General features: G+C 40.4%; 1 protein-coding gene across 1 annotated transcript in view; it reads left to right on the top strand.

Annotated features, from left to right (window-relative positions):
* LOC136884365 (BRISC complex subunit FAM175B) overlaps positions 1-27,203 on the top strand; it is a 28,202-nt gene extending 999 nt beyond the window's left edge. Inside the window, exons 4-7 of the mRNA XM_067156508.2 lie at positions 4,171-4,370; positions 7,670-7,789; positions 17,757-17,926; positions 26,259-27,203. Of these exons, the coding sequence (XP_067012609.1) occupies positions 4,171-4,370; positions 7,670-7,789; positions 17,757-17,926; positions 26,259-26,944 (1,176 nt within the window). The 3' untranslated portion in view covers positions 26,945-27,203. The remainder of the gene's footprint in view (positions 1-4,170; positions 4,371-7,669; positions 7,790-17,756; positions 17,927-26,258) is intronic.
* Positions 27,204-27,814: the final 611 nt, after the last annotated feature.

The raw sequence follows: 27,814 nt of genomic DNA, 5'->3' as shown, positions 1-27,814 counted from the left end.
GCTGCGTGGTTCGGGTCACGCAGCTGTGAGCTTACATTCGGGAGATATTGGGTTCGAACTAAACTGTTTGGCAGCCTTGAAGATGGCTTTCCATGGTTTCCAATTTGTACACTAAGCAAATAATGGGACTGTACCTTAATTAAGGCCACAGTCACTTCCTTCCCATTCCTAGCCCTTTCCTATCCCATCGTCGCCATAAAACAATGAGACGTCTTGTGCCAGTGCGACGTACGGTGAAGCAAATTTTAAAATATATATCTGTGACATTGTTACACATGTAACAAAAGAACAAAGTAACTCATATTCAGTTCCACTTGTTGAAGTGCACTAGTTTTAAATACCGAGCTCGATAGCTGCAGCCGCTTAAGTGTGGCCAGTATCCAGTATTCGGGAGATAGTAGGTTCGAATCCCACTGTCGGCAGCCCTGAAAATGGTTTTCCGTGGTTTCCCATTTTCACACCAGGCAAATGCTGGGGCTGTACCTTAATTAAGGCCACAGCCGCTTCCTTCCCACTCCTCTCCCTTTCCTGTCCCATCGTCGCCATAAGACATATCTGTGTCGGTGCGACGTAAAGCAACTAGCAAAAAAAAAAAAACTAGTTTTAATAGAACTGGACAACTCTTGCAATTATGCATTTCCAGACCCAATAGTTATTTAAAAAATTCTGCTCTATAGTATATGAGGAATTTGTTCATGAAGTTTAGCCCAGGGATTTCATTACTCCCTGTATATTAATTTGCCACCGTTGGTTTGTTTTGCTCAGCATCAGGAGTTAGATGGGAAAAGCTTTATTTGAGCCTTTGCAAAAGATAAGTTATAGATGCCGCGTGGTGCATCTCTGATGACATCACAGCATGCTGCACAAGGCTTTCATCTGAGGAATTTAGATCTGGCTACTGCCAAGACCATTGGACTGGAGACATAAGCCCCAAGGTTAAGGCTGCGAAGCAGCCAATAGGCCTGTAACATCCTTTGGTGTCTGCTAAAATGTGGCCAGCACAATTTGAAACTGCATGGTTTTCGTATTTTCAGTGAAGGTGGCAGCATTGTAGGCACACATGATGTGAGATGTGTTGGAGTAATAGAAAACTTCTCTTTATGACAGCCAGTAGCACCATAGAAAGTGGTCACAAATCTGTGATTTACAGTGACTCCATTTTAATTCTTTTATGTAAGTAAGAATACCTATAGGGGCAGTTTGGTGGGACCCTGGGAGCATAAAGGAAGGATCTTTTCTCTATGCTTTAACTATAGTTTCAAGACATTTTTTAAAGGTTTTTTCATCTGTTTAACCCATGAAGGCTCTATGGGAGTACCACCATTAATAATTTTTTTTAGGGTGGGGTGGGTGTTGTGTTAATTTATCACCATTTACTGATAATAGGGGTTAGACTTTGTTCAGGTCAGTGGCGAAGCTATTAGTTAATGAATGGGTAGGCAGGAAATCTTACCTTAAAGTTTTTTGTAGAGTAGTTCCAAACGTCGGTCGGCCCTGCGGTGTGGGGTTAGCGCGCCTGCTTGTTACTCGGAGGCCCAGGGTTCGATTCCCGGCCAGGTCAGGTTTTTTACGTGGATCTGAGGGCTGGTTCGAGGCTCACTCAGCCTACGTGATTAGAATTGAGGAGCCACATGATGGTGAGATGGCGGCCCCGGTCTAGAAAACGAAGAATAATGGCCGAAGGGATTTGTCGTGCTGACCACACGACACCTCATAATCTGCAGGCGTTCGGGCTGAGCAGCGGTCGCTTGGTAGGCCAAGGCCCTTCGGGGCTGTCGCGCCATGGTATTTGGTTTTTAGTTCCAAACGTCTAGTTTTCTTGGTTGCAAAATGGTCAATCACATTGTCCTTAAATACTTGATCACTCATCAATTCCTTCACAAGCATTTTCTCGATAGAATTGGTACTAAGACTGCTGAGTCTTTCATTTTTCTTGTATTACACAAGTATGTCTGTATCCTCTTCAGAGTGCTCATACTCCTTTCCAGAAGATGAACTTTTTGAGGATCTACTAAAAAGTGAATGAAACGCTATCAGATTATGAATGAAGTGCCTGACTGATTTTGTTTTGAAACAATGGAGAAGAACGATGTTTAACTTGTGGGCATAACAGTGTAGAAATATTGCCCTTGGGCAAACTTGTTTAACGTAATGCTGAACACCTCCATGCTTTCCTGCCATTGTGGAGCACCTGTCATATGTTTGACATATGATTTATCAAACACTCCCCACTTTTGCAGAATGTCGACAATTAATTCTGATAAGCCTGATGCAGTCTTATCAATCAAAATATCATAAAAGCCTATGAATCATTCTTTGGGACCCTGTTTTGAGCAGAACCGGAATATTACACTAACTTGAGATCTGTTCGATACATCTAAGGTCTCATCTGTCTGAATACCAATGACATCACAAGAATCTAAATCTACTTTGGTTGTCTCCTGAGTTATGGCAGTTACAGTCTCAATTATGAAAATCCTGAAAATGGTTTTCCGTGGTTTCCCATTTTCACACCAGGCAAATGCTGGGGCTGTACCTTAATTAAGGCCACGGCCGCTTCCTTCCAACTCCTAGGCCTTTCCTATCCCATCGTCGCCATAAGACCTATCTGTGTCGGTGCGACGTAAAGCCCATAGCAAAAAAAATTATGAAAATGATATCCTACAACCTGTTTTCCAGTCATTGACCGGGTCAGGGATGGAATGAATGAAACAGATATATAGGCTATTAGTACGATGGGGTCGCCACTCCCAAAATGATTTATTAATGACAGTCTCAATTAATTTCTTCTGTATTTCGCTCGATCTGCCTTTAAAGCCTGATGTGGACTGGAGATGATTTTGAATGTACTGTTCCTGTTTTGAAAGAAGATCTAACAACTCTAGGTAATTGCCCCTGTTGATCAAGTCTTCCCCTTCAGAATGCCCTCGAAATTCAAGCTCCTGTTTCCCAAGAAAACCTACAATGTCAAGTCTCTCAACAAGCCGATTTTGTTTCACGACTTTGTTATGTTTAACGGCTTGAATTCTTGAAACTTAAGATAAAGAATATTCTATCCTCCCGCGCCCCAGTAAACGGAATCTCTCTTCATTCTGAATATGTTTATTTGAATTTTGATGCTACTCTGCTTATTTAAGAAAGATTTTTTATGTAGCGATTACCCCATTTAAAGTCCTTTCTTTTCCCACCAAACAAAACACTCTTATAACATAAAAGCTTCTTGCTTTCAGAACAGGCTGTTAACCATGAATATCATGTATACCAAGAAAATGGAAATTTTCTCGCTACTTTACCGTCAAAATACTTAATATCCAATTACGCATACATCTTTTGTTTTTGGCTTCACATTTCTCTTTGTAAGTCCAAGATGAGAACGGTTTACGTTTTAAAGAATTCAAAAGACTCCTTAAGTGGCCGAGTTTCATCCGGATGATGTCAGTCTTGTCCATGTCTGACTTGTCGCAAATAAAGCCAATAATGCATTTATTGCCTACTAATTCATACGGTACTTCATTGTCACCTTCGCGCGGGGAGTTTCTGCACTCTCAAATAACAGACAAGGCATGCCTCTCTGGGGTCTAGACCTTGCGGAGAGAGGAGCATGGGCGGTAACCCATCTTTCCTCCACCACCCCGCTCTAGTCGCCAAGCTGAAAGAATGGATACAAAACAAAAAGTCCTGGGTGAGACAAGTTTCAGACTGCCTCCCTGTCAGAACAAGTAGTCTTCTGTCGCCATCTAGCGGGGCGATGAGCGAATCACATCATCTGCTGTCATCATGTAGCACATATCAAATAGGGATTATTGTTGAATTAACACAATAACAACAGCAGATAAATTTATGATATTTATTTACTGTATGTTTAATCGTATTTCATAGGGTAGGCATTGCCTCAAATGTCTCCAAGTAGCTTCGCCACTGGTTCAGGTGTATGTGTGAACAATTATATATCACTGTTGGTCAGAATGCTGGTGGTACCCTCCATTTGAGAGTTTTAGCGAAAGAAGAAAGATGCTTCAATTGATCATTCAGGTGCAGATGATCATTTTTACAGTTCATCCAGAACAGCAGAACTAGTCCATTTTTACCTTAACATAAATCTAAAAAGTGCTCTTAAGTAATTCCTTCAATTGAAGGTCCTGTATTAACATTTTATACTGTGTTGAATAGGAAGTGGTTGGGTGGTATAGCTTTCGTCGCAACTCTTCTCTTGTACCTCATCTGCGGGACAGACTTCTCCACAAGGAGCTATCAGCAGCGTTGCCTCATGTTTCTCCTGAGCACTTTACGATGTGCTTGTTGAATACTGCTGTAACAAATGGAGGCTCTACCCATATATTTAATCACAAGTTCATGAGGTATCGTCACAGGTGAGTGTTCTTTTAACGACCCCTCTAACTAGTGATTTTTGTTGTTGTGTTGTACACATTACAGTTATAGGGGCCAGGAAAACTTCACTTATGTTGCTGTAGCATAAATTACATTATTTTGGAAGGTAAATATTATAAAACTTACCTAATGTTAGTTGTAGGAGAGTGATGTGTTTATTGTCAAGGCCAGGGCCCACGAACTTAAAAATGTATTTGTTTATAGTAACATGTTATAAAGCATGCAACATTTTTCATTGCACGTTCAACGTTTGCTGCCATGGAGTGAAATTTTATAACAGAATGGTGCTGCTCTTTCATTTCACTACAGATACATGTCATTGTCAGCTATGAGAAATGAATTGGTCAAGGCTCTTATTAAAATGAAGCACCACAACACCCCCCCCCCCTCCCCAGTTGCCAGGGTGGCTCTTTACTAGGAACCTCTGACAGCTTAGACCAATGGGATATTGCTAACAGGCATCTCGCCCTCCTTCTCTGTGGGTGGGGGCAGTAGAATACATCCACAGTATCCCCTGCCTGTTATAAGAAGCAACTGAAAGGGGAACCTCAGAGGCTCTTAACTTGGAAGTTGTTGACCAATGCACCCCTAGCCGAGTCTGGCATTGCGTAGACTTATTCGTGCCTGTTTTCTCACTTTAATCTTTCCTATCCCACCTTCCTCCCTCAACACTTGTTGTATTAGGTTTGCGAGGCGTAGAGAGTCTCTCATTTTCACCCCCTTCGTTGTTGTTCCTATTCATTTGCTGATGCATTCATCACTGCCAGTAGAAGCACCAATCAATCACTACTGATTTGCATTTAGGGCTATCACCCAGGCGGCAGATTCCCAGTCTGTTGTTTTTCTAGCCTTTTCTTAAATGATTTCAAAGAAATTGGAACGTTACTGAAATCTCCCTTGGTAAGTTATTCCAGTCCCTAACTCCCATTCCTATAAACAAATATTTGCCCCAATTTAATTTCTTGCAGACTCAATCCTCCTTGGGTTCGTGGAATGTCTCATTCTGGCAGATCCTTCCATGAAACCTGTGGACAGCGAATCGTGTATATAGATGTCGAAGTTTGAAATTTGGTCCCTTCCAAATTTGCCCCAATTTGTCATCTTGTATTCCAACTTTATCTTCGTATTGTGATCTTTCCTACTTTTACCTACTTTTAAAGACGCCACTCAAACCTGTTCGTCTACTGATGTCATTCCACGCCATCTATCCACTGACAGCTCGGAACATACCAGTTAATACAAGTAATGAAAATCATAGAGAATCCGTATTGAAAATAATCTTATGAATAATATGGGAAATTTATTTTTCTTCTACCTATTCAAACAACTCAATATTTAAGTTAAATCCTCATTAAAATAAGAATTGGTACTTGTTTCACCCTTTTAACATATTCAATTTTGTAGTAGATTAAGTACCTGATATGGTTTGAGGTAATACTACAGCTGATGATGCCCCATAGGAAAGGGCTTGAAACAGTCTAGGCTGTCAGTTTTTCGCCATGTAGGTACACTGTCCTCTAAAACTACAAGTAGGTACTAACTGCTTTGAAATTTTTATTGATCGTAAATAATGAGTTGGTAAATGGTTTTGTGTGTAGTTATTCAAATGTTCATATATTTTATAGGACATTTATTATGATATTGCAGTATGTTTACCTGTTTCCAAAATTTAATTCATCTCAGAATCTTATTTTTGCCTATATTTTATTTATTTTTTCATAAAGTTTAAGATGAATATGTATAATTTCAGCCTGCAAAGTATCAGTCTGATACCACGGGTAGTCATGTTGTAATATGTACCTGTCTCAGGTCATACAGTGAACTTTTTTCCATCATTGTACTGCTGCCATTTTATCAACTGAGGTGACTGCTCTTATCGTATAATACTGTATATGAAATTTATATTGAAAACTATGCAGAGTGCAAGTTTTATATGTCTCAAGTTGTGGGTTCTGTGCATTTTAAAATCTGGGGATGAATTCCCAGTTATACATACACATAAGAGATAAAACTGAACACTGTAGAAACTCTAAAAATTTGCAGTCATCAATTAATAGATCCTCAACAAACACTCAGTGATAAAATGAATGTTTAAAATTAATATTACGCTTTAGCAGTGATTTTATATTTCTGAGACGACATGCACCTATAGTTGATCCAACATAGCTGTAACAAAATTTGCAATGCACATCGCCTTCTCTTCAATGAAATAATATTCTATGAAAGCAATTGTGTATCAGAGTAACAATTATGAGGATAATCCCAAAAAACAAGGTCTCTACTTTTTTTTTATAAAAACAAAGAATTGTTTATTTCTATAATATTTACATCATTTTAAAAGTTGAATATCCTATCTATTTTTCTACATAATCACTATTTCAGTTGATGCATTTTTGTAGACGCTGTGATAGTGTTTGTATGCCCAAAGGCATACCAGCTCGCTGCCATGCCTTTGAGGAAGCGTTGAACCTCATCCTTCACCTCATCGTCAGTGTTTGTTTCAATTTTCGCGGCTTAGGCGAAGAGGGATGCCGCCACTCGCGTGGTTGTTGTTAGGTCTCAAGTGTGAAGTGGAATGCCCAGGACAATAAAGTCAAAAAAGTTGTCCTCTCCTTCATCTGCATAGTGGCGAAAACCAAACAACTATGCATGAGAGGTGGCATCCCTCTTCGCCCAAACCGTGGAAATTCAAACAAACACTGATGAGGTGAAAGGGGAGGTTCAACACTTTGCTCAACGGCATGGCGGCAAGCTGTTATGACACGGGCATAAAAATATGCCACAGCTTCTACAAAATGCATCGACCGAAATGGTGATTATGTAGAAAAATAGATAAATTTCAACCTTTAAAATTGTGTAATAAATATTATAGGAATAAATAATTCTTTGTATTTATAAAAAAAGTGGGAAAACTTATTTTTGGGATTACGCTTGTGAATATCCCCATTTCACCACTTGATGATCGAGTATAACTTGTAAAACAGGTATTGGAATACAGTTTCATAAAAATGGTTTCTGGTAACAGTTTTAATTATTTAATAATGAATTAATTCTGTCATGGACAAGGCCTACATTAAAACATAGTTATGTTTGAGATCCGATTTACCTTGTGTGGAATAAAATGGACATTGAAATTGACGCGCAGGCAGCTGGTTGGTGTTAGATTTAAAATGCCTGCATGCAATAGCTGAGGCCATACAATTTATTAAACTGCTATGTGTATTGATAAATTTTGTTAATTATTCTCTATGAAACTTACGAAAGTTCTGAACTGTTTCAGCAAATTTGAAACTCTTCCAATGCAAGTACACAACTTGGGAGAAGCTCAGCCTGAGTACAAAGTGGTTCCAAGCACTGCCTGCTTGTCTGAATCCTTCAATAATATTATTGCATCACTCAAGTAAGTATTCATTTCACTTAGCATTAACATTCCATTCTGAAGAACGCAAAATTGATGGTAAATGTTTGGGAACTAACAGTTCGGTGTGACAATTCCAAAGATGTAGACTTTCTGTTCACTTCCCTGTTTATTACTGAAATCAAATGAGGTAACTGGCACAATTTATACTGACGTAAAATTCATGGTTTTTTTTATTTTTTTTATTTGCCACTTGAGTCCATAGAACATCTCATCCTCTCTAAATAATAATAATATTGTTTAGAGTAGATGGAGAGGTTGTACAGTGGAACCTTTATTCTCTGTTTTTGGAGGGACCACAAAAAAAGCAAACACGGGAAAACTGAAAATCCTGGAATGAATGAAAACTATCAACAATATGGCTAGACACTACAAAAATGAAATATGAATTTTAATCTTACAAACTCTCCTAAACCAAACCAAACTACAACCTCAAGCGACCGTTGCTCAGTCCGAAGGCCTGCAGATTACAAGGTGATGCATGGACAGTGTGACGAACCCTCTCGGCCGTTATTCCTGCCTCTAGACCGGGTTCGCCATCTCACCATTAGATAGCTCATCAATTATAGGTGATCACGTAGGCTGAGTGGATCTGGAACCAGTCCTTATATCCAGGTAACAGTGCCTAACCTGGCCAGGAATCGAACCCAGGCCCTCCAGGTGAGAGGCAGGCAAGTTAGACCGTGGGGCTAGCTTCAGACTTTAATTACCGGTTCACGAGTTATAAGTCTCGAAACTTTAAATTCCATTATACTGGGGAAACTTCGTCAGTTTTCTGTGAAAACTTCTTTCAGTACAGCAACTGTGATCGGCCAAACTCTTTGAAAAACCTAAGAATGTCAAGCCAAACAACATTTGACCACAAGTAGTTTTTAATTCTCTAATCTAATAAAATAGAACACATTAGATACAAAAGTGCCCAACATTATGGTGAAATCCCTTCTTTTCTTAATCGAGGTTATTGGGCTGTTACTAGGGGTGCATAGTACAATACGGTTCTTCATGAATTTCTGGAAATGTTTCAGCTTACCACATCTCGGACATCGTGATAGCTAGTTATACTTGGATCGGTGGGGATAGTAAGGGCCTAACAATACTCGCAGTAAACCCAGTATCGATGTGGATCTGATAATTATGTTCTGACACCTGACGAGACGTCTGTTGTGCAGTTTATGTAATATGTTTGCTATATTTTAATTTCATTTTTAGTTACGTAACAGCTTTCAACATGTAAGAAAAAGGAGAGAACCATTAGATCCAGACTCACACACTGGCTTTCTGGACTCGGTTTCATTACTCCTGCATATCTGCCAACCTTTACATTTTTTTACGTAAAATTTACAGAAAGGCAGTGTGTTTTATGGTTGTACGGAAGAACTATCGTATTTTAAGAACCGAGATCTTATTTTTAAACTTTGCACCAGAACAAGCTTCCGCAGGCTGCCGATACGTGCTGTGTGACCAGCGAATACTTGAGACATCGCTCTGATTTATATTCATCTGATCGTTAACCTTCGACTGGGAATACGAGATGCGTCTTGAATCCTGGTCAATCTATATTGATTTGTTTGTGTTGAAAGAGACTGGCTCTTGAATAACCATTCGCTTGTTCTTTAATGCATTGATACTGGGCGAGTTGGCCGTTGAGTTAGGAGTGCGCAGCTGTGATCTTGCATCAAGGAGATAGTGGGTTTGAACCCCACTGTCAGCAGCCCTGAAGATAGTTTTCCGTCGTTTCTTATTTTCATACCAGGCAAAAGCTCGGGTGCTACCTTAATTAAGACCGTGGCCCGCTTCCTTCACACTCCTAGGCCTTTCCTATCCCACCATCGCCATAAGACTTATCTGCGTCGATGCGACGTAAAACAAATTGTCCAAAAATGCATAGATTTTTTGCGATAACTTGTATAAAAAGATGTTCTTTTGTTCTTCACCACGAATTACGAAGGGTTGGGTGTATTGTGGTTAGGGAATAACGTGAATTATGTTCATCGCTTAATTTGCTTCATATTTATTGCCATATGTTGCGAAGCTGAGGTTATGTAGCTGTGGAGTAACGTGAATTGTGTTCGTCGCATATTTTGTCTTATGATCATGTTGTTTTACTGATAGATCATTTGGAAAGTTGCCAGGTATGCTCCTGTAAATCTTCGTCGACAGGATGCTTTGGTTCGTGAGCACAGGAATATCCCTACTGCCACTGGAAACAGACTTGAGTCACGAAGACCCCATATAGCAACAGCCCAACAGTTGGAGCAAGAGAACTTCCACATTACAACAAAGTGGATTGAGAAATGAAAAGAGGAAACAACCCCTGCATGTAGCAACTTCCTGGACATGAACAGGAAGGTCCCTGGATTTGAGCTTCCTCGTAAAACTGGGTAACTCAAAACAGACTGAGGAAAAAACTATGGAAGATGTGGCTACCTCCTATGCGGGTCGGGCAAAGTGCAATCACCGTCATGCGATAGTAATTGCAAGAAATCAGCCTCATTTCCCGTCTCAAATCTTATTTACATTGAATCAATAACAGTAAATTTCCACCTTTTTGATACTTTCATTTGCTTTAAGCAAATCAATTAATCATTTACAGTACATGTTTCGTTCCATTTGGATCATCCTCAGCTATATTACAGTGCTTAGGTGAAATTATAAGGTATATTATCTTCTTAGAAACTTCTTAATGAGTACCTTGTTTTGCTTCAAATCTATGTGAATTTAAAAAGTTAAAATAATTAAAATCAATGTGGATGGCACTGTTCTAATTTTTACATTAGCTCTTTCCAAGGTGAATGTTGTTTATTTTAATTTTATAAAAGTGTCTCTTAAATTCAGTTTATGCAGGATCACTGAAGCTGATTGCTGCCATACTATTATTAAGAGCTTCTTTGAAATGATTAAATGCCACACCTTTGTGGGAGAAGCCAAAAACCTATGTGGAGTTACAAGTTCTATCAAAAGAAAAAAGGAGACACCATGGTGGAATGACAGAGTGAAAACAGCGGTGAAAGAAGGAAACCAAATAAAGAAGGCACTGGACAAGGAAAAACAAAAACAGTGACAAGAACGAAATGAACAAGAAATACAAAGACTTCAAGGAGTATACAGGAACAAGAAACTTGCTGTAAAGAACATTGTAAGGGAAGAAAAAGAGAAGAAATGGAATGAGTTTGCAGACAAACTGGAAGAGGACAGTAGAGGAAATATGAAATTGCTATACAGAGTAGTGAAAAACAAGCAAAGGGATCAAGAGACCATAAAAGCAATAGAAAGTGATGATGGAACTCTGGCACAAGAAGAGGGAGAAATTAAACAAGAACTCAAGATCTATTTTGAAAAGCTGCTGAATGGAGATACAGAAAACGTAACAACGGATAGAGGAGAGCCAAGCCGAGGAACCACAACTGAACCACCAATTACATGGCTTGAGGTTGAAAATGCGCTCAAGAGCATGAAGAAAGGAAAGGCAGTGGGCATAGACAAACTAAGTGCAGATATGCTGAAAGCAGCAGGAATTCCAGGAATCCAGTGGCTCTACAGACTGCTCAACAAGATATGGGAGGAAAATACTATTCCTGAGGACTAGAAGATGGGCATCATTGTACCTCTGTTCAAGAAAGGAAGCCGACGAAAATGTACTAATTACCGTGGTATCACACTACTGTCTCATGTCCTGAAAATATTGGAAAAAATAATAGACCAGAATCAGAGATATTGTTGAACCAATTTTGGAAGAAGAGCAGTATGGTTTCAGACCAGGAAGGTCAACTACAGACCTTATATTTGCAATTAGGATGCTAATGGAAAAATACTGGGAGAAGAACAAGCCTTTATTTTTAATATTTTTGGACATTGAGAAAGCATACGATAGTGTACCAAGGGAAAGAATTTGGCAATGCATGAAAGAACTTCAAGTGCGAGACAGCCTTATAGACAAAGTGAAAATGTTGTATAGTGGAAACAGAAGCTGTGTTCAAGTAGGATGTGGTTTGTCGGACTGGTTTGGAACAAAGAGAGGAGTGCAGCAGGGCAGCTCATTGTCACCACTTCTATTTATTATTGTAATGGATGTAGTAATGAAATCTATTAAAAGGAAAGAACATGGAGATATCAAAGCCTTCACGTTTGCAGATGATGTTGCGATCTGGAGTGACTCAGAAGAGGAATTGGGAGAGAGAATACAAAGCTGGAATGAGGAGTTTAAGAAATATGGTTTAAACATCAGCAAGACCAAGACGGTGGTGATGAAAGTGTATGGGGAAGGAGCAGAACCAATAGTCATGTTAAATGAAGCTCAACTGGACAGCGTTCCAGTTTTCAAATACTTGGGTAGTGTTATATCAAATGACAACCTAGCAAAACATTAGGTGAACAATCGAATCAGTAAGGCAACACAATTTTACCACCAGGTAAGACACCTGCTGTGGGATGAGCAAATACCCATGAAAACAAAAATGACATTGTACAAGTCCTATTATACACCAATTCTTACATACAGTCTCGAAACCACAACACTGACCAATAGAGATAATTCCAAACTTCAGGCAGCTGAAATGAAATTCCTACGCACTATGATCCAGAAAACCAGGAAAGACAAGATTAGGAATGAGAAAATTAGAGAAGTAGGAATAGATGATTCTCTCCTCAATAAGATTCAGATATCAAGACTGAAGTGGTTTGGTCACATGAAGAGGATGCCAGTAAACAGAACTGCAAGGAAGGAATTTGAGAGAAAGGTAGAAGGAAGACGACCCGTGGGAAGGCCACGAAGGAAATGGATAGATTTAGTTAAGAGCGATGTACTGCTGAGAGGTCATGATTGGGACAAGTTGGTGGAGGAAGAATGGTACAAGGACAGGATGAGATGGAGGAGGCTCATATACCACACCCGGAAAACTGGAGATGGTTTAGGATGATGATGATGAGTAAACAACCTGTTAGGATTGAATCAGCAAAAACTTCAGATCATGAGTCGACACTTTACCACTGATCCACCAAGGGAGCTGTCTGGCTGCATGGCTAAATGGTTAGCATGCTGGCCTTTGGTCACAGGAGTCTCGGGTTCGGTTCCCAGCAAGGTCAAGAGTTTTAACCATAATTGGTTAATTTCGCTGGCACGGGGGCTGGGTGTATATTTTGTCTTCATCATCCTCCTCCTTTCCCCTTATCCAGTTCCTGCCAAGTCGAGCCATTCATTTATTTATTTATTTATTTATTTATTTATTTATTTATTTATTTATTTATTTCACACTACAGGACTTAGTGTCCCAGTTACAGTGGCAACTACGTCAGATAAGCTACCATTAACATGGTAATGCTTATATCTAAACTATATTCTACAATTTTATCTAATCTCCTATGATATTGATATGAAATGAAATGAAAATGAAAACCCACAACCTGTTTTCAAGTCATTGACCGGGTCAGGAATGGAATGAATGAAGCAGATATAGGCTATTAGTACGATGGGGTCGCCACTCCCAAAGTGATTTATTAATGACTGATAGATGCTATGAAATGAGAATGGAGAGTGTTGCTGGAATGAAAGATGACAGGGAAAACCGGAGTACCTGGAGAAAAACCTGTCCCGCCTCCACTTTGTCCAGCACAAATCTCACATGGAGTGACCGGGATTTGAACCACGGTATCCAGCGGTGAGAGGCCGACGCGCTGCCGTCTGAGCCACGGAGGCTCTATTGATATAAAATATCAAAGTATTTTTCTAAAAACTAAAGAACCTTATGTTAATATGGGAAAACAACACACGACAAAGTAAAATGACAAAATAAATGAAGCAATACTCGTACATTTCTCTATCTTCCTCTCTCCTTGCACCATTCCTCTTTCATCATTTTGTCCTAGTCCAGGTTTCTTCTTCTTGCACTTTTTTTATTGAATCGATCCACCTCGTTCTGGGTCTCCTTTTTGCTCTTTTTCCCTCAAATTTGATCTCCATCTGTTTGGTGTTCTTTTCTCCTCCATCTGTACATGTCCAGACCAACTTTTTTGTAATTTCACCTAAGCGCTGTAATATAGCTGAGGATGTTCCAAATGGAACGAAACATGTAATGTAAATGATTATAATTGATTTGCTTAAAGCAGATATAAGTATCAAAAAGGTGGAAATTTTACTGTTATTGATACAATGTAAATGTGATAGTAATGCGCCTTGACAGACTATCCATCGCATAGTGACTGAATGCCCTCAACGTTTGTACCATGGACATATAAATTACTTTTTGTTGTCTGCTCCATCTTCACTTAAACATTTAATGTTATTTTTATTTTTACATCCCACTAACTACTTTTATGGTTTTCGGAGAGTCCAAAGTGCCGGAATTTTGTCCTGTAGGTGTTCTTTTACGTGCTAGTAAATTATCGTTACGAGGCTGACGAATTTGAGCACCTTCGAATACCACCAGACTGAACCAGGATCGAATCTGCCAAGTTGGGGTCAGAAGGTCAATGCCTCAACTGTCTGAACCACTCAGCCCGGCATCTGCAATTCAGTGGATTGAGCAATCCCCATTCAAATTCTAGTAGTTTGTTTTTATTTCATTTTGTTTCATGTGTAATTCCATACGATAAAAAAATATATTTCAGTCAAAATATTTAATAGCTCTGTAGTCCTCGTACAATAATATTTATGAGAAACCTTGATAGTTACTAGTGAGATGTAAAACCAATGTCATTACTATAACTTACAGTTCCCGTGCAGGAATTGTCAAAATATGTAACTACCATAAAAATGCTAATCAGTTTAACTGCTCCCATTGATTTCTCATTTCAGACCTGTGCCAGATCTTTCAATGGTTGTTACTTACCTTCCTTCCTGTTCCTAGTCCGTCTTTCGATCCATGGTAAGTAGTAATATTGTTCTCCATCTGCCTCTAAAAACAACCGAAGGAAGTCTTGAGAAAGAGGGAAGTGGCAAATTAGACAAATTTCTGGAAATTTACGGTACAAAATACGAGCTGCCAAAATCATTAGTTAAAATTTTGGTAGCAGCTGTGCTCCCTTATCTTGAAAGAAAAATCTGAGAAACTATAGAAATAAAAAAAACCACCGGAACACGAATTTAGAGGAAGGCTGCAAAATCAGCAATTCTTATATGTTCATCACACGCAAATTACCATTAGGCAGAGGCAGGACAGATCATGAAAGAAATTGTCGTATTGCAAAGGTAATAATCATCAGGACTGGATGGCTTTAATTAAGGTTTGAAAATGGAAAACCATCTTGAGAGCTGCTGACAGTGGGGTTTAAACCGACATCTCCCGAATGCAAGCTCACATCTACGTAAATGAAATGGCGTATGGCTTTTAGTTCCGGGAGTATCCGAGGACATGGTCGGCTCGCCAGGTGCAGGTCTGTTGATTTGACTCCCGTAGGCGACCTGCGTGTCGTGATGAGGATGGAATAATGATGAAAACGACACGTATACCCAGCCCCTGTGCCAGCGAAATTAACCAAGGATGGTTAAAATTCTCGACCTTGCCGGGAATCGAACCTGGGATGCCTGTGACCAAAGGCCAGCACGCTAACCATTTAGCCATGGAGCCGGACAGCTCCCTTGGTGGATCAGTGGTAAAGTGTCTGACTCATGATCCGAAGTTTTTGCAGGTTCAGTCCTAACAGGTTGTTTACTTTTGTTAAACAGTCAACAGGTCTTGGTCCTCCATATCATTTGGCATGTTAAATATTGCTGGTTGCACACTCCGTCTCAATTATCAAACTGATTCAGCCATAGGAATTGTCCAGTAGAACGCAGTTTTCAATGCTAGACAGCAGCACAGTTGGAATTTAGAAATTGGCTGGCAGGTTGTCGAAGTGAGTCGACTTCATGAGGTGTATACAGTAGATCAGTAGCATAGTCCATGTGGTGGTGATTATTATTATTATTATTATTATTATTATTATTATTATTATTACGTTTTCTAGTATATGAAGAATTCCATTAGAGATAGTCATTACCCCCTGTGCGTGGGGGGCGCAGACGAAGAATACACCCACGGTATAGCCTGCCTATTGTAAGAGGCGAATAAAAGGGGCGACCAAAGGATGGTCAAATTAGACTACTTGTAATTAGTACCATGGGTCGCCTTTACTTGCGAGTAGTACCACTGTGTTAGGTACACAATAGGTTTATGATTAGTAGCAACAGAGGGTGAATCAGTATGAGTTTTACAGTACCCGTGATTGGTACCACTACCTGGGGAACACCACGAGCTTACACTGCCTGTAATTAGTAGCATTATATGAGAAACACCATGGGTCTGGGCGTTGCCTGTGATTATTACCCACTATGTGAGAAACGCTATAGGTCTGCATTACATGCGCGTAGTAGAATAACGTGTGGAATACCGCGAGTCTACGCTACTTTTGATTAGTACTGCAACATAACAAATACCATGGTTGTTATTTTCCTAGCGATAAGTACCATTATGAAGGGCTGACGACCTGGATTTTGGACCCCTTTAAACAACAAGCATCATCATCAGAGATAGTCACAAGCCACACTCTGAACGATTTTAAGTTTTATTAATGGCCGTGTTCCTTTTCAACAGATGTCTGGTATGACCTCATCCACCTCCACGACCGATGAGAACCACAAGGAGGAGGTTCCTCCTTCCATTTTGCCGTTGGGCCAAAGACCACCAGGTTTCACCCTCTCCCTTCCTACTATCATATATCATGTCATTCATTTCATCTCATTAACTCGTCAGATGAGGTTGACGTCAGGAAGGGCATCTGGTCATTAAAACCCACCACAACAGATTCATCTCACCTCATACCCGACCCCGACAAGGGTTGGACAAACAAACAAAACATTTTGTACATTATCTCTGTACCCTTCCGTATTCCAGACGGTATTTCTTACACTTTGGTACAATGCTTTGCCCTGTTGCACCCTCTTGCTAATCTCCATGTCCAGTATTGTATTCTGTATTTTGCTTATGACTATGTCTCGGAAAATGTATTTAATTTTCAGTTGAGTACTTCAAAATATTAATTATTAATAACTGTTCAGCTAAAAGTATATTATTGAATGTGTTTAAGCTATAAAGTTACTGGTGCTAAGTGTTGTATATAGCATGATATGAGAAATGCATTCTAATAGTGTGGCTTGTGATTATCACTCCGTTACATATAATTGTATATTTCTTTTCTTGACAGAATGTTCAAAAAGAAGGGAAAATGAAATAACTCCTCCTAAACAAACCCCAGAACGAGGAGAAAGTATAGAAATATCAAAATATGGTGTACATTACTAATTCTAAATGCAGAAGTGCATAAAATAATTATATCCATATAAATACAATTTTATATACTCGTGGAACTAAAGGGAAAAATATACATTAGATATAATCATAAGTCGCATGATGATGCACAATCATATAAATTATTAGTATTAATTATGCCTAAAATCATACGCAACAAAGAAAAGAACCCTCCAGAGCATTTTCTGATTTTAGGATTTTATCAAACTTCAAAAACGCTCTCATCCTAAAGTGCTTTTTTGTTGCTTGTGACTGTCTCGGCTGGAACCTTTCATATTTTAAAACATATGCTGTTACACCGAGCGAGTTTACTGTACTGTTCGGGCGCTTGCAACCGAGAGATGGTGGGTTCGAACTTCACTGCTTTAAACATGGTTTTTTCTTGTTTTCCCATTTTTACACCTAGCAAATGCAGGAGCTGTACCTTGATTAAGGCCATGGTCGTTTCCTTCCTGGTCCTAACCCTGTCCTATCCCATTATCGCCTGTCTGTGTCGGTGTGACATTGAATATGAAGAAATAAAGTTGCTGTTACCACGGGTGTAATAACAAATATTTTGTATTGGTTTCAAATGTAAAAAAAAATAAAATTCTGAAACATCTGTATTTATATTATCAGTTGCTCCTTAAAGAAAATAATACTTTTGTTTTTGTTTTTGTGACTTTTAGGGCCACCCACGAGAATACCTCGGATGTAGAGCTAATACGTCGTATTCAAGACATGCTTCAGAAGCACCTCAGGAAACTAATAAGCGACGTAGCAGCATCGGAACTTAAAGCCGCCGAGCTTGAAAAGGAAGTAGACATGCTCCGACAACAATCTCGCCCTCTTCCAAACGGTAAGTACGCTAGCTTGTTCCAGTGCTGGTTGTCATTCATTTGTGAGTTAGTTCTGTAATGCAGCATTCCAGCAAAATCTACTCTTGTCTGTGAAACTTTCACTCTCTAGAATAGGATCCTTTATAAAGCACTGTGCCTGGGAAAGTTCATACACAGCTACTAGTCAATGGAAAGATGGGATAAAAACAATATCCTCATGTTCATACACTGTCATCTTCCATCTCATTTATTCTACATCTTTCTCTTCTTAGCCCCTGACAAGGTCTTTTCTGCTTCCACAGCTCAGGAGGATGGGAATCAACGTTCATTGAGGAGTCATTTCTTGGGAGATGTAGGATCAGAAGAAAGCTGGATAAAGAGAGGAAAAAAGGGAGAGAGATCAAGATGAAGGTGAATGCAGGTGGTAATGATGTCTTCCAACTGCATTGAAGTTATAAATTTATGGGTTCATAGATTGCTGAAGAAATAAATTCTGCAATAGAATCAGGAGCTTTGCTGTAATGCTGGCCTATCGAAACTGCAAAAGGTTCTCGTAGATTTCTTCTCTGAATTTTTTTGTTCTTTTCTGCAATATCTTCTATCGGTCTCAAACTTTTCTTGCCAATGTTCAAAATGTTGTTGACCATGCCACTGGTCAAGCAGATGCTATATACTCCCAGTAGTTGATGTCATTTTTGACATTTGTCAAATTAGACTTACGAACACCATGGTATCTCTTCTGCTGCCCTCTATGATAACGTCCATTCTTCAGTTGAGAATATAGTACTTGCTTTGGAAGGCGTGTGTTAGGGCAGCCCATCAAAGTTGATGCTTGGTAATCATTGCCTCACTGCTTGTGGTATTAGCCTCTTTCAATATACTGAAGTTTGTTCAACTGTCCTGCTATTTTACACTACATACCCTTCTGAGACAGTGCTGGGTGATAGTTTTTCAGACATATCAGGCGTCTTCTACAAGTAGTTCATGTCTTGCAGTCTTACAAGAGTTTTGGTGTTTCTGTGGCTTTGTTAACACACAGGTGTCTCCAAACATTTGTAACAAATGTCAACAGGTGATTCCTGGGATCAAAAAAGAAAAAAAATGTACCTTTGACCATACTGTATGTCCTACAAAGCATTGTTGCCAAGTTACAAGACATATATTAGCTACATCATAGCAGATGCTTAGAAGTGACAGTCACTAGCAGCCTCTACATGGACTCGTGAAGCCCTTCACAGACACCTGGGTTCTGCAAACAGCTGCACAGGCATTCTTGATACACTGTTCCAGGTCGCCAAAGTAGTTATCACCGCACTTTTCATGTGTCCCAACTGATAAAAGTCCAGAGGATTAAGGTCGGGAGGCCTGGCAGGCCAGTGCCCTGGACTTTGATTCCTGATCCATCGTCATTGCGAAGATGATATCCAATAACTGACATACATGCAAACTGAAGTGCGCTGGAGTCCAATCGTGCATGAACCACATGGCACGGCAAACGCTAGGGGCATGTGTTACAGTTGTACATCCAGTGTGTCCCTCAAGGAGGTCAGTTACTCTGTGTCATTCATTCATTGGGGTCTGCAGGTGGGGGACGCACATGTAGAATACACCCGCGATATCCCCTGCCTGTCGTAAGAGGCGACTAAAAGGGGTGACCAAGGGATATCAAATTAGAAGCATGAGACTACTTGTAATGAGTACCGTCACACAGGGAACACCATGGGTCGCATTTACTTGCGCGTAGTACCACTATATTAGGTACGCACTAGGTTTGTGATTAGTAGCGACACTGTGTGAATCAGGATGAGGGTCTTACAGTACCTGTGATTCGTACCCCTGTACGAGCAACACCATGGTTCTGCCTCGCCTATGCTTAGTTCCCACTATGTGAGGAATACCACGAGATAGTTCGGGTCCCAGTGGTTAGTCCACTTATGTGAGGAATGCCATAGGTTCGCGTTGCCTGTAAATAGCGCAGCAATGTGCGAAACACCATAGGTCTGTGTTACATGTGCGCGTTATCCTACCTGTGAATAGTACCATAATGTGTGGAATACTGCGAGTCTACACTATTTTTGATTAGTACTGCCAAATGATAAATAGCATGGTTCTACTTATTTAGCGATAAGTACCATTATGAGGGGCGAATGACCTGGATTTTGGACCCGTTTCGACTACAAGTGTAATCGATTCAGCATCGAGCTTTAGAAGCAGTCCCTTGGTCAGTAATACTAGTTCTGTGCCAGCTTCTGTGCTTGTGAGGCCCTGTAGGTTGGTTCCACTGATTGTTTTAAATTCATATCCATCCATTCTTCGTCCTCACGCTTTGAATTCTGGTCAGTAGAGGATTTTGGACTTTTCATTTGTCATAACATTTCATCTCGTACCATACCATTAGGGACCGATGACTTTGATGTTAGGCCCCTTTAAACAACAATTATCATTCATCGGGGTAGCATGTATAGGCCGATCAGTTGATCGTGGATAATACCACACATTATATCAAAAGCACTATTGATGATTAGTGACAATTGTACCATAGGAGATTTTCAACTGCCCACATGTGTGTGTAATTCAAATTTGCGATGCCATCTCTTCCAATTGTGGCCTTGTCGGTGAACAGGACGGGTGGCAAAAACATCAGTATTGTAGGGGCTATGTGCGATGCCTGTACCTCAGTACCAGTACCAACGCAGTGTAGAACATGTTTATAGAGTCATTTTTGCCTGTTTCGATCCAAGGAATCACCCCCTGATATTTGTTGCAATGTTTAGGTACACCCTCCACTCAGTTTGGACTTTGAGGTCATTGTTATTGAATACCCTCTTTAGGAGAGGGCCAAAGGCTACACTAGCACATTTATCAATCTATGCACCTGTTTGACATTAGTCAAAGAATTCTAGTTACACTACTTCACTGCCATCTAGTGACATAATTAGGACATGCAAACATTCAGCCTGGCTTGTTGAGTTACCTAGCTTGTCAGTGCATAACTTAATTATGGAGAATGCCAGTTGAACCAACATCGTGGCATTTTTCGCATAGCAATTCAGAGCCAATACATTGGTTACCTGGCACAAAAAGGGCTAAATTTGTATTTCATACTCTTGTTATCATTTCACTTGAACCGTCCGACTCGTTGGCTGAATGGTCAGCGTACTGGCCTTTGGTTCAGAGGGGTCCCGGGTTCGATTCCCGGCCGGGTCAGGGATTTTAACCTTCATTGGTTAATTCCAAAGGCCTGGGGGCTGGGTGTTTGTGCTGTCCCCAACATCCCTGCAACTCACACACTACACATAACACTATCCTCCACCACAATAACACGCAGTTACCTACGCATGGCAGATGCCGCCCACCCTCAACGGAGGGTCTGCCTTACAAGGGCTGCACTCAGCTAGAAATAGCCACACAAAATTATTATTATTATTATTATTATTATTATTATTATTATTATTATTATTATTATTATTATTATTATTATTATTATTATTTCACTTGAACCTTTACTTATCTTTAATATTACAATTTCATCAAGCTTTATTGCATGTTCATGTACTATTAAATACTGAAACATGATGGGGGACACACAACCAGTAGTGTTTTAACTCTAGGAATAAGATTTATTCTACTACTAATTTGTCATCAGCCGTTACTTGTATCCGAGTACACGTTTTTTGCCTGCAGCTCATCTTTAGTCCGCTTTGTGCAGATGACGTTCATGGGTCAACAGGCCAATCCTTGCGTGGTACATGCGACCGCATTTGATACACCTGAGAGACGGGGATGGACGTGGTTGGGTTTACCTAGTTTTCTTCTAAGACGAGCCTCTGTTTGCAGTCTTCGACGCTCTGTTTCAAACTGCTGGACTGCAGTGGAAGTGGTTGTGCGCCAGCGAAGGCAATCTTCAGCAGGTGTATGCCAAGTACTGAGGTTGATGTTTGTGTTCTTCATAGTCTTTCTGAGCTGATTCTTGCAGCGTTTCAGAGGGGCACCGCAAGTCCTCCCACTAGAACCGAGTTCACTGTACAGTAACTCCCGAGGTAGTCTGTTGTGACTCGTGCGCTGGACATATCCATTCCATCTGAGCTGGTGACTGATGATGAAGGCTTCTATACTCTTCATCTGTGTCCTTTCAAGAACTACAATACACTATTGGTTACATAATCCTCCTATTTGAAATTCATGCTGATCCTAAGCTTCTGCTGGTGAAAACGTTCCAGTTTCTTGATGTTACAGCAGTATAGAGTCCATGTTTCAGATCCGTACAGTGATGTGGAGACAACAACAGCATCAGTAGTGGATATTTTTAGATCTTTATTTGAAAAGACTTTGCGGGAAATGCACAATGAGCAGCTCGTATTCTGTTTTCTCCAAGATACGTGTCAAGAGAATACTTCCAAGGTAGGAGTAGTGGTTTATTGTTCCAGAGATGTATCTGAGATGGTGATATTAAAGTCTGGTAAACTGGTTCCAGGAGCAGGTTATGCAAGAACTTTAGTTCATAGTCAGGCCGAAGTGTTCATAAGCTGTTTTAAAGCAGTCAGCAGACTTTTACAGTTCCTTGGGAGAATGAACTGGAGAAGCATTGTCATCTGCATATCGCAATTCTGTTGCCTGTGTGAGATGGGTTAGTCTTTTAGAGCAGAGTCTAGCATGATAAAAAGTACCTCCATCAAACCGATAACTAATTTCTACATCTGTATTGGAGGAGATGTCTCATAGAGCATAGCTAATACTAATTACTGTTAGTAGTGGACCCGTGTTGCTCCGCAGCATTCCTAACAAATAGGTCAGATAACTCGTCTTGATATGCCTGCCACGCTCGTATTGCTTTGCCTGCCCCTTTCAGTAGTTTTATAAACATTTAATACCGGTACATAATAACTGATTCATTCGTAATGTAGTTTATATCACTCCTTTCCATACAATATTCTCTGTTCTTCGACCATTCGGCCGTATCTGGATCTTAACATTTTCAAACAATCAACATACAATTGGCCGTGGCTGAATACTGGTTTGAGTAAGTAGTCTACCCACTTTTCTAAGAGCTTGTTCCTGCGCTTTATTAGCGGCCATACAGAAGGCTAGTCGACTTGATACCTTCCCGTCTGTGCATACATAGACTGTTTTCTCTTAGCATCATGTAAGTTATTAGGTATGTTGTGTATATTCAGAAGCTGGGTAAGGTCTGAGAATCAAAGAGTATCTAACAGAGAGTAGTATTCTTCCATCGTCAGAGGAAAGTGTTAGTCGCTTAGCAACCTGCTAAGTACGGAATGTATTTGCGGGTTATGGTAAGCCGTTGCCTGCAGTCATTGGAGTGATCATTTAATGATTTGATCTTGAATATCAAATATATTTCCATTGACTTCTCGAGAAATGCAAGATTTTTCCCGTACTGTTGAGATAATTTGGAAAATTTTGGTACAAACCGCACCTTTTAACTCCCTTTTGTTTAAGAGCCTGAGTTTTGTGAAACATAACATTAGCGTTTTATTTAGATTTAGATATATATATTCTAAATGACACACAAGTTCCACAGGTTGCGCTCTCTCTACTCACACTAACTCACTCACAATGAGGTGTTCACTCTGTCACAAGTTAACACAATCGCACCAGCTACACAGTTTCACACTTATCCATGATGTGCACCATCCATCTCAATGGCCACCAGCTCTCTTTGTCGCTCGCACGCAGTCCTCATCAAACTCTCACACTGCATGCCAAAGATACGTTGCTATATGTCTTAGATTCTTTAGGAAGACAAATTTAAAATCATGTAGTAGGTTACTAATTGACTTTTTTTTTTAATTCGTTAGGGCCATCTATGGACCACGGTGCTTGTGTTTTAGCTGTTTCTTGAAGTCATCGTCGTTGTTTGCCACAATTGGTGTTCTTAGCGGCTGGTTTGGCAGCTGTTTTCTTGTTGGTACCTCGAGCTTTCCTGATGGCCCAGTAGTCCTTCATTTTCCGGCTAAATTCAATCTTACGTTCCTCAGACCATTTCCTGGTCTCGTCTTTTGGTCTGTGGGTAACTTCTGTGAGGGATGTTACAAAGGATTTAGTTTTAAGAGTTGTATGATAGTTACTCCGATCAGCTATGTCGTTTTGATTTATGTGGAGTTCCGAAAGGTCCTTCTCCACTTGCTTCATCCACACGAACCCAGTAGCTTTGCCCTTGTTAGCAGCCTTGAAGATCCTATGAGATAATCTATTTGAGTCCATTCTGGATAGGTGTCCGTAAAAAGCCAGTCGCCTTCTTCTGATGGCATCTATGAGATTTTCTTGGTGTTTATATAGCTCACGATTTGGTTGATACCATCGGCTTCCATCTGGTAAAATTCTTGGTCCCACTATCCGTCTCAGGAACTTTCTTTCTTGTACCTCGAGGGCTCTTAATGGGGTCTTCTTAGTTAAATATAGACACTCTGCTGCATAGAGGACTGACGGTCTGATTACTGCATTGTAGTGTCTTAGTTTGACATTCATCGACAGATTTTTTGAAGCATACAGCTTTCTACAGGCATGGTAAGCCTTATCTAGTTTGAGTCTCCTGTGTTCAAGAGCCATTGTTTCGCTGAGGTCCTCTGAGAACCATTCCCCAAGGTACTTTACACTTTTGACTCTCTTGATGTAGATATTATCACTGACTCTCATCTTTCCAGGGGCATCTTTGATGTTAGTAACAAACTCGGTCTTTCCTATGTTGATCAAAAGACCCGTTTTAGCCGCTATTGAGTGCAGTGTTTGGAGCTGAGTAGTAGCCTCCTGTATGTCATTTGCCAATAAAGTCAGATCGTCTGCAAAGGCTAGGCATGGTATCCTCAGGTTGTCTGCTTTAATCCCCATCCGTAATCCAGTGTTCTCTGGAAGGAATCTCATCCACTCTCTAATTATCTTTTCCAGAACGCAGTTAAATAATATACATGAGATGCCATCTCCTTGTCTCACCCCTGTTTTAATGGCGAAACTCTCCGAGAGTTGTCCTCTAAACTTTACTCTGGCTGTGGTATTGTGCAAGGTTGCTTGCACCAGCCTGTTGATCTTGTCGTTAAGTCCTAGTTCTCTTAATGTATTGTAAAGAGTAATTCTATCTACTGAGTCGTATGCTTTCTGGAAGTCGACAAATATAGCTACCCATTGTCGAGCTCTTGATTTGCTGTATTGAAGGATGGTCTTCAGATTTTGTATCTGCTCGGTACAGGACCTCGATGCTCTGAACCCTGCTTGATATTCTCCTAACTCTTTATCCAACTGTCTTGTGACATGGCGTTCCAGAATCTTGGAAAATATCTTATAGGTAACAGCAAGGAGTGATATTCCTCTGTAGTTACTGGGATCTGTTTTGCTTCCCTTCTTGTGGATTGGATGGAACTTTTCACAGTATAAAATCCGAATGTCACAATGTGTAGATGTATTTCATTTCATTTATATAACTGTTTGTGTAAGAGAGATGTCCCTATTTTTGTTCTTTGTTACCAGTATGGCCATTGCTGTCAAGGTACGAAGGTAATCCCAAAAATAAGGTCTCCTATTTTTTTATAAATACGTAGACCTGTTTATTTCTACAATTTCTACAATCATTTTACAGCTTGAACATTTAGCTATTCTACATAATCACCATTTCAGTCGATGCACTTTTGTAGACGCTGTGACAGTTTTTGTATGCCCATGTCATACCAGATGGACGCCATGCTGTTCAGGAAGTTGTGAACCTCATCTTTCACCTTGTCGTCAGTGCTGAATCGCTTTCCAGGGGGCAAAAAGTCGACCAACAATACCCCTTTTTGATCCCAAAACACAGTTGTCATGACTTTACCAGCAGACTGTGTTTGCTTGAATTTCCGCGGTTTTGGCGAAGAGGGATGCCGCCACTGGCGTGATTTTTGCTTGGTCTCAGGTGTAAAGTGGAACGCCCAGGTTTCGTCATCCATGCTCGACTCTCGGTACACTTCTGTCAATTGGCGATGGATTTCAATCTGTTCAATACCTTTTGCGCTCAAGAACCGAATAACTGCACGCACTTCGCACTTGGCTGTAACATGCAACGACAGCTTCGTACTCAACGGCTGCCAAGCCAAGACTGAGTGCCTCAGCGTGGCATGCGCATGTTTATATGCGAGGGCAGGAAACACTCTTCACAATATTGTGACCAACAGCCACACGAACAGAGTTCTGTATTTATAAAAATATAGGAGACCTTACTTTTGGGATTACCCTCATAATATATGTAGTTTACTGAATCTTAATTTAAACTACCTTCATGTCTTGTATTCCAACTTGTGAATAACATATATTTTTTATATTGAATAAGTTTTTTTTCCTTAAAATAAAATGCCATTTTCTTTTCAGAGATTCTCCTCCCACATTTACTCCGAGACGATGTTAGTAACATCAATAAATTAGACCTTTCGTCAAGTTCAAGCCAGATGTCGGACTCTACTCCACATCACACTCCTGTGAAGGGAAGTAGCAGGTCGCTGAGCAGCAGTGTATCATCAGGAGTGGACATTGCTAGCACTAACCATATTGGGGTTGGAGGAGATGTGCCAAAGACTAGCAGAGGAGAGGATGCTCGAAATTCCCCAGAGCCGTTTGCGTATGTCACAGAGATGAAGATACAGATGAGTCAGCCAAGGGGAATGTCTCCCATGTCATCTGTGTCTACAGACAGTTCGAGCAATAACATTAACAACAACAATAACAACAAACGTGCTACAGAACGATCTAGGGGAGCGATTCGGGGTGTAGGTCGAGGGACCCGCGCCAAGAACCAGCAGCTGCAACAACAGATGGGCATGCAGAGGAGCGGCCTGGGACGAGGCAACAATCCCGAGACGTTCCCCAACCTGCGCGGACAACCCGACTCGGCAACGTCGCCTTCTCCCAGTCTGAGAAGTCCGCAAGTTACCAGCTCGGGCAGCAAACGACGGGGCGGCTACGCTCAGGCTCTGAAAAGGCCGGGGAACCCTGTAGAGGCTGGAAAGCCCACTACTAGAGCACATTCTTCGAATAGTTCAGGGTCTCAAGAATATTAACAGGCTTTGGAAACGTGCATACCCAAGTGTAGAAGCTACTTCAGGTCTTGAAACAAGCTAAGGACTTAATGTGCGTAGTGTTGCACTTTCAGGCATTCATCACACAGACATGAGATATATTTTTGTTTTGTTTAAACCTTCACATTTATAAACATTGGAATTATGCTTTACATACTGTACTTTTTCAGATTTGTATCCATGACCTGAACAATGAATCCGTTGTATATCATTATCAATAATAATTATTAATTGTTAATAATTGAATAGTATCTTAAATTGGTAGCAGATGAATGATATGCCCTTTAAAGACTGCAGTAAATCCATGCAGAAAAGTATAGGAACATGGAAAGGAAGACATAATTGGACGAACATAATAACAGGTAAGTGTGGGAAGAAGCAATACAAAGAGGAGACAAGAACAGACATGAAATCACAAAAGGACAAAGACAACCTCCAGTCACACACTGCTGTCTTGAAAAGGATAGGCGCTCTCCTAATCAATTGCTGTTCTTCGCAGTCCTCAACAAGCTTGGTTTTGCTTCCCAGCTTTTTCAGGAGGGTGGACTTCAACACACAGAGGGGCCATATCGGCAGTTGATGCGGAAAGTGCAGGATAAGAGGAAAGCTGGATAAATACAGAAACGTAAGATGAATACAGATGGTAAAAGATTAGGAACACAGGACAAACACCTCCTGTCTTTCTATATACGACTTGATTTGACACTTGGTTCATCCTTTCCAGTAATTACAGAAAAGTAATGTTACTGCTTCATCCTCCTCCTTGCCCCTTGTTGAGCTCCTGCCATGTCGGGACATCTCTCCTTCCACCACTCCTCTTCCATCCTTTTGTGTCAATTCAGGTTTTTTCCC

This window comes from Anabrus simplex, chromosome 12 (assembly GCF_040414725.1).
Source record: "Anabrus simplex isolate iqAnaSimp1 chromosome 12, ASM4041472v1, whole genome shotgun sequence".
NCBI classification, from domain to species: Eukaryota; Metazoa; Arthropoda; class Insecta; order Orthoptera; family Tettigoniidae; genus Anabrus; species Anabrus simplex.
This window is presented reverse-complemented; position numbering and strand designations above follow the sequence as displayed.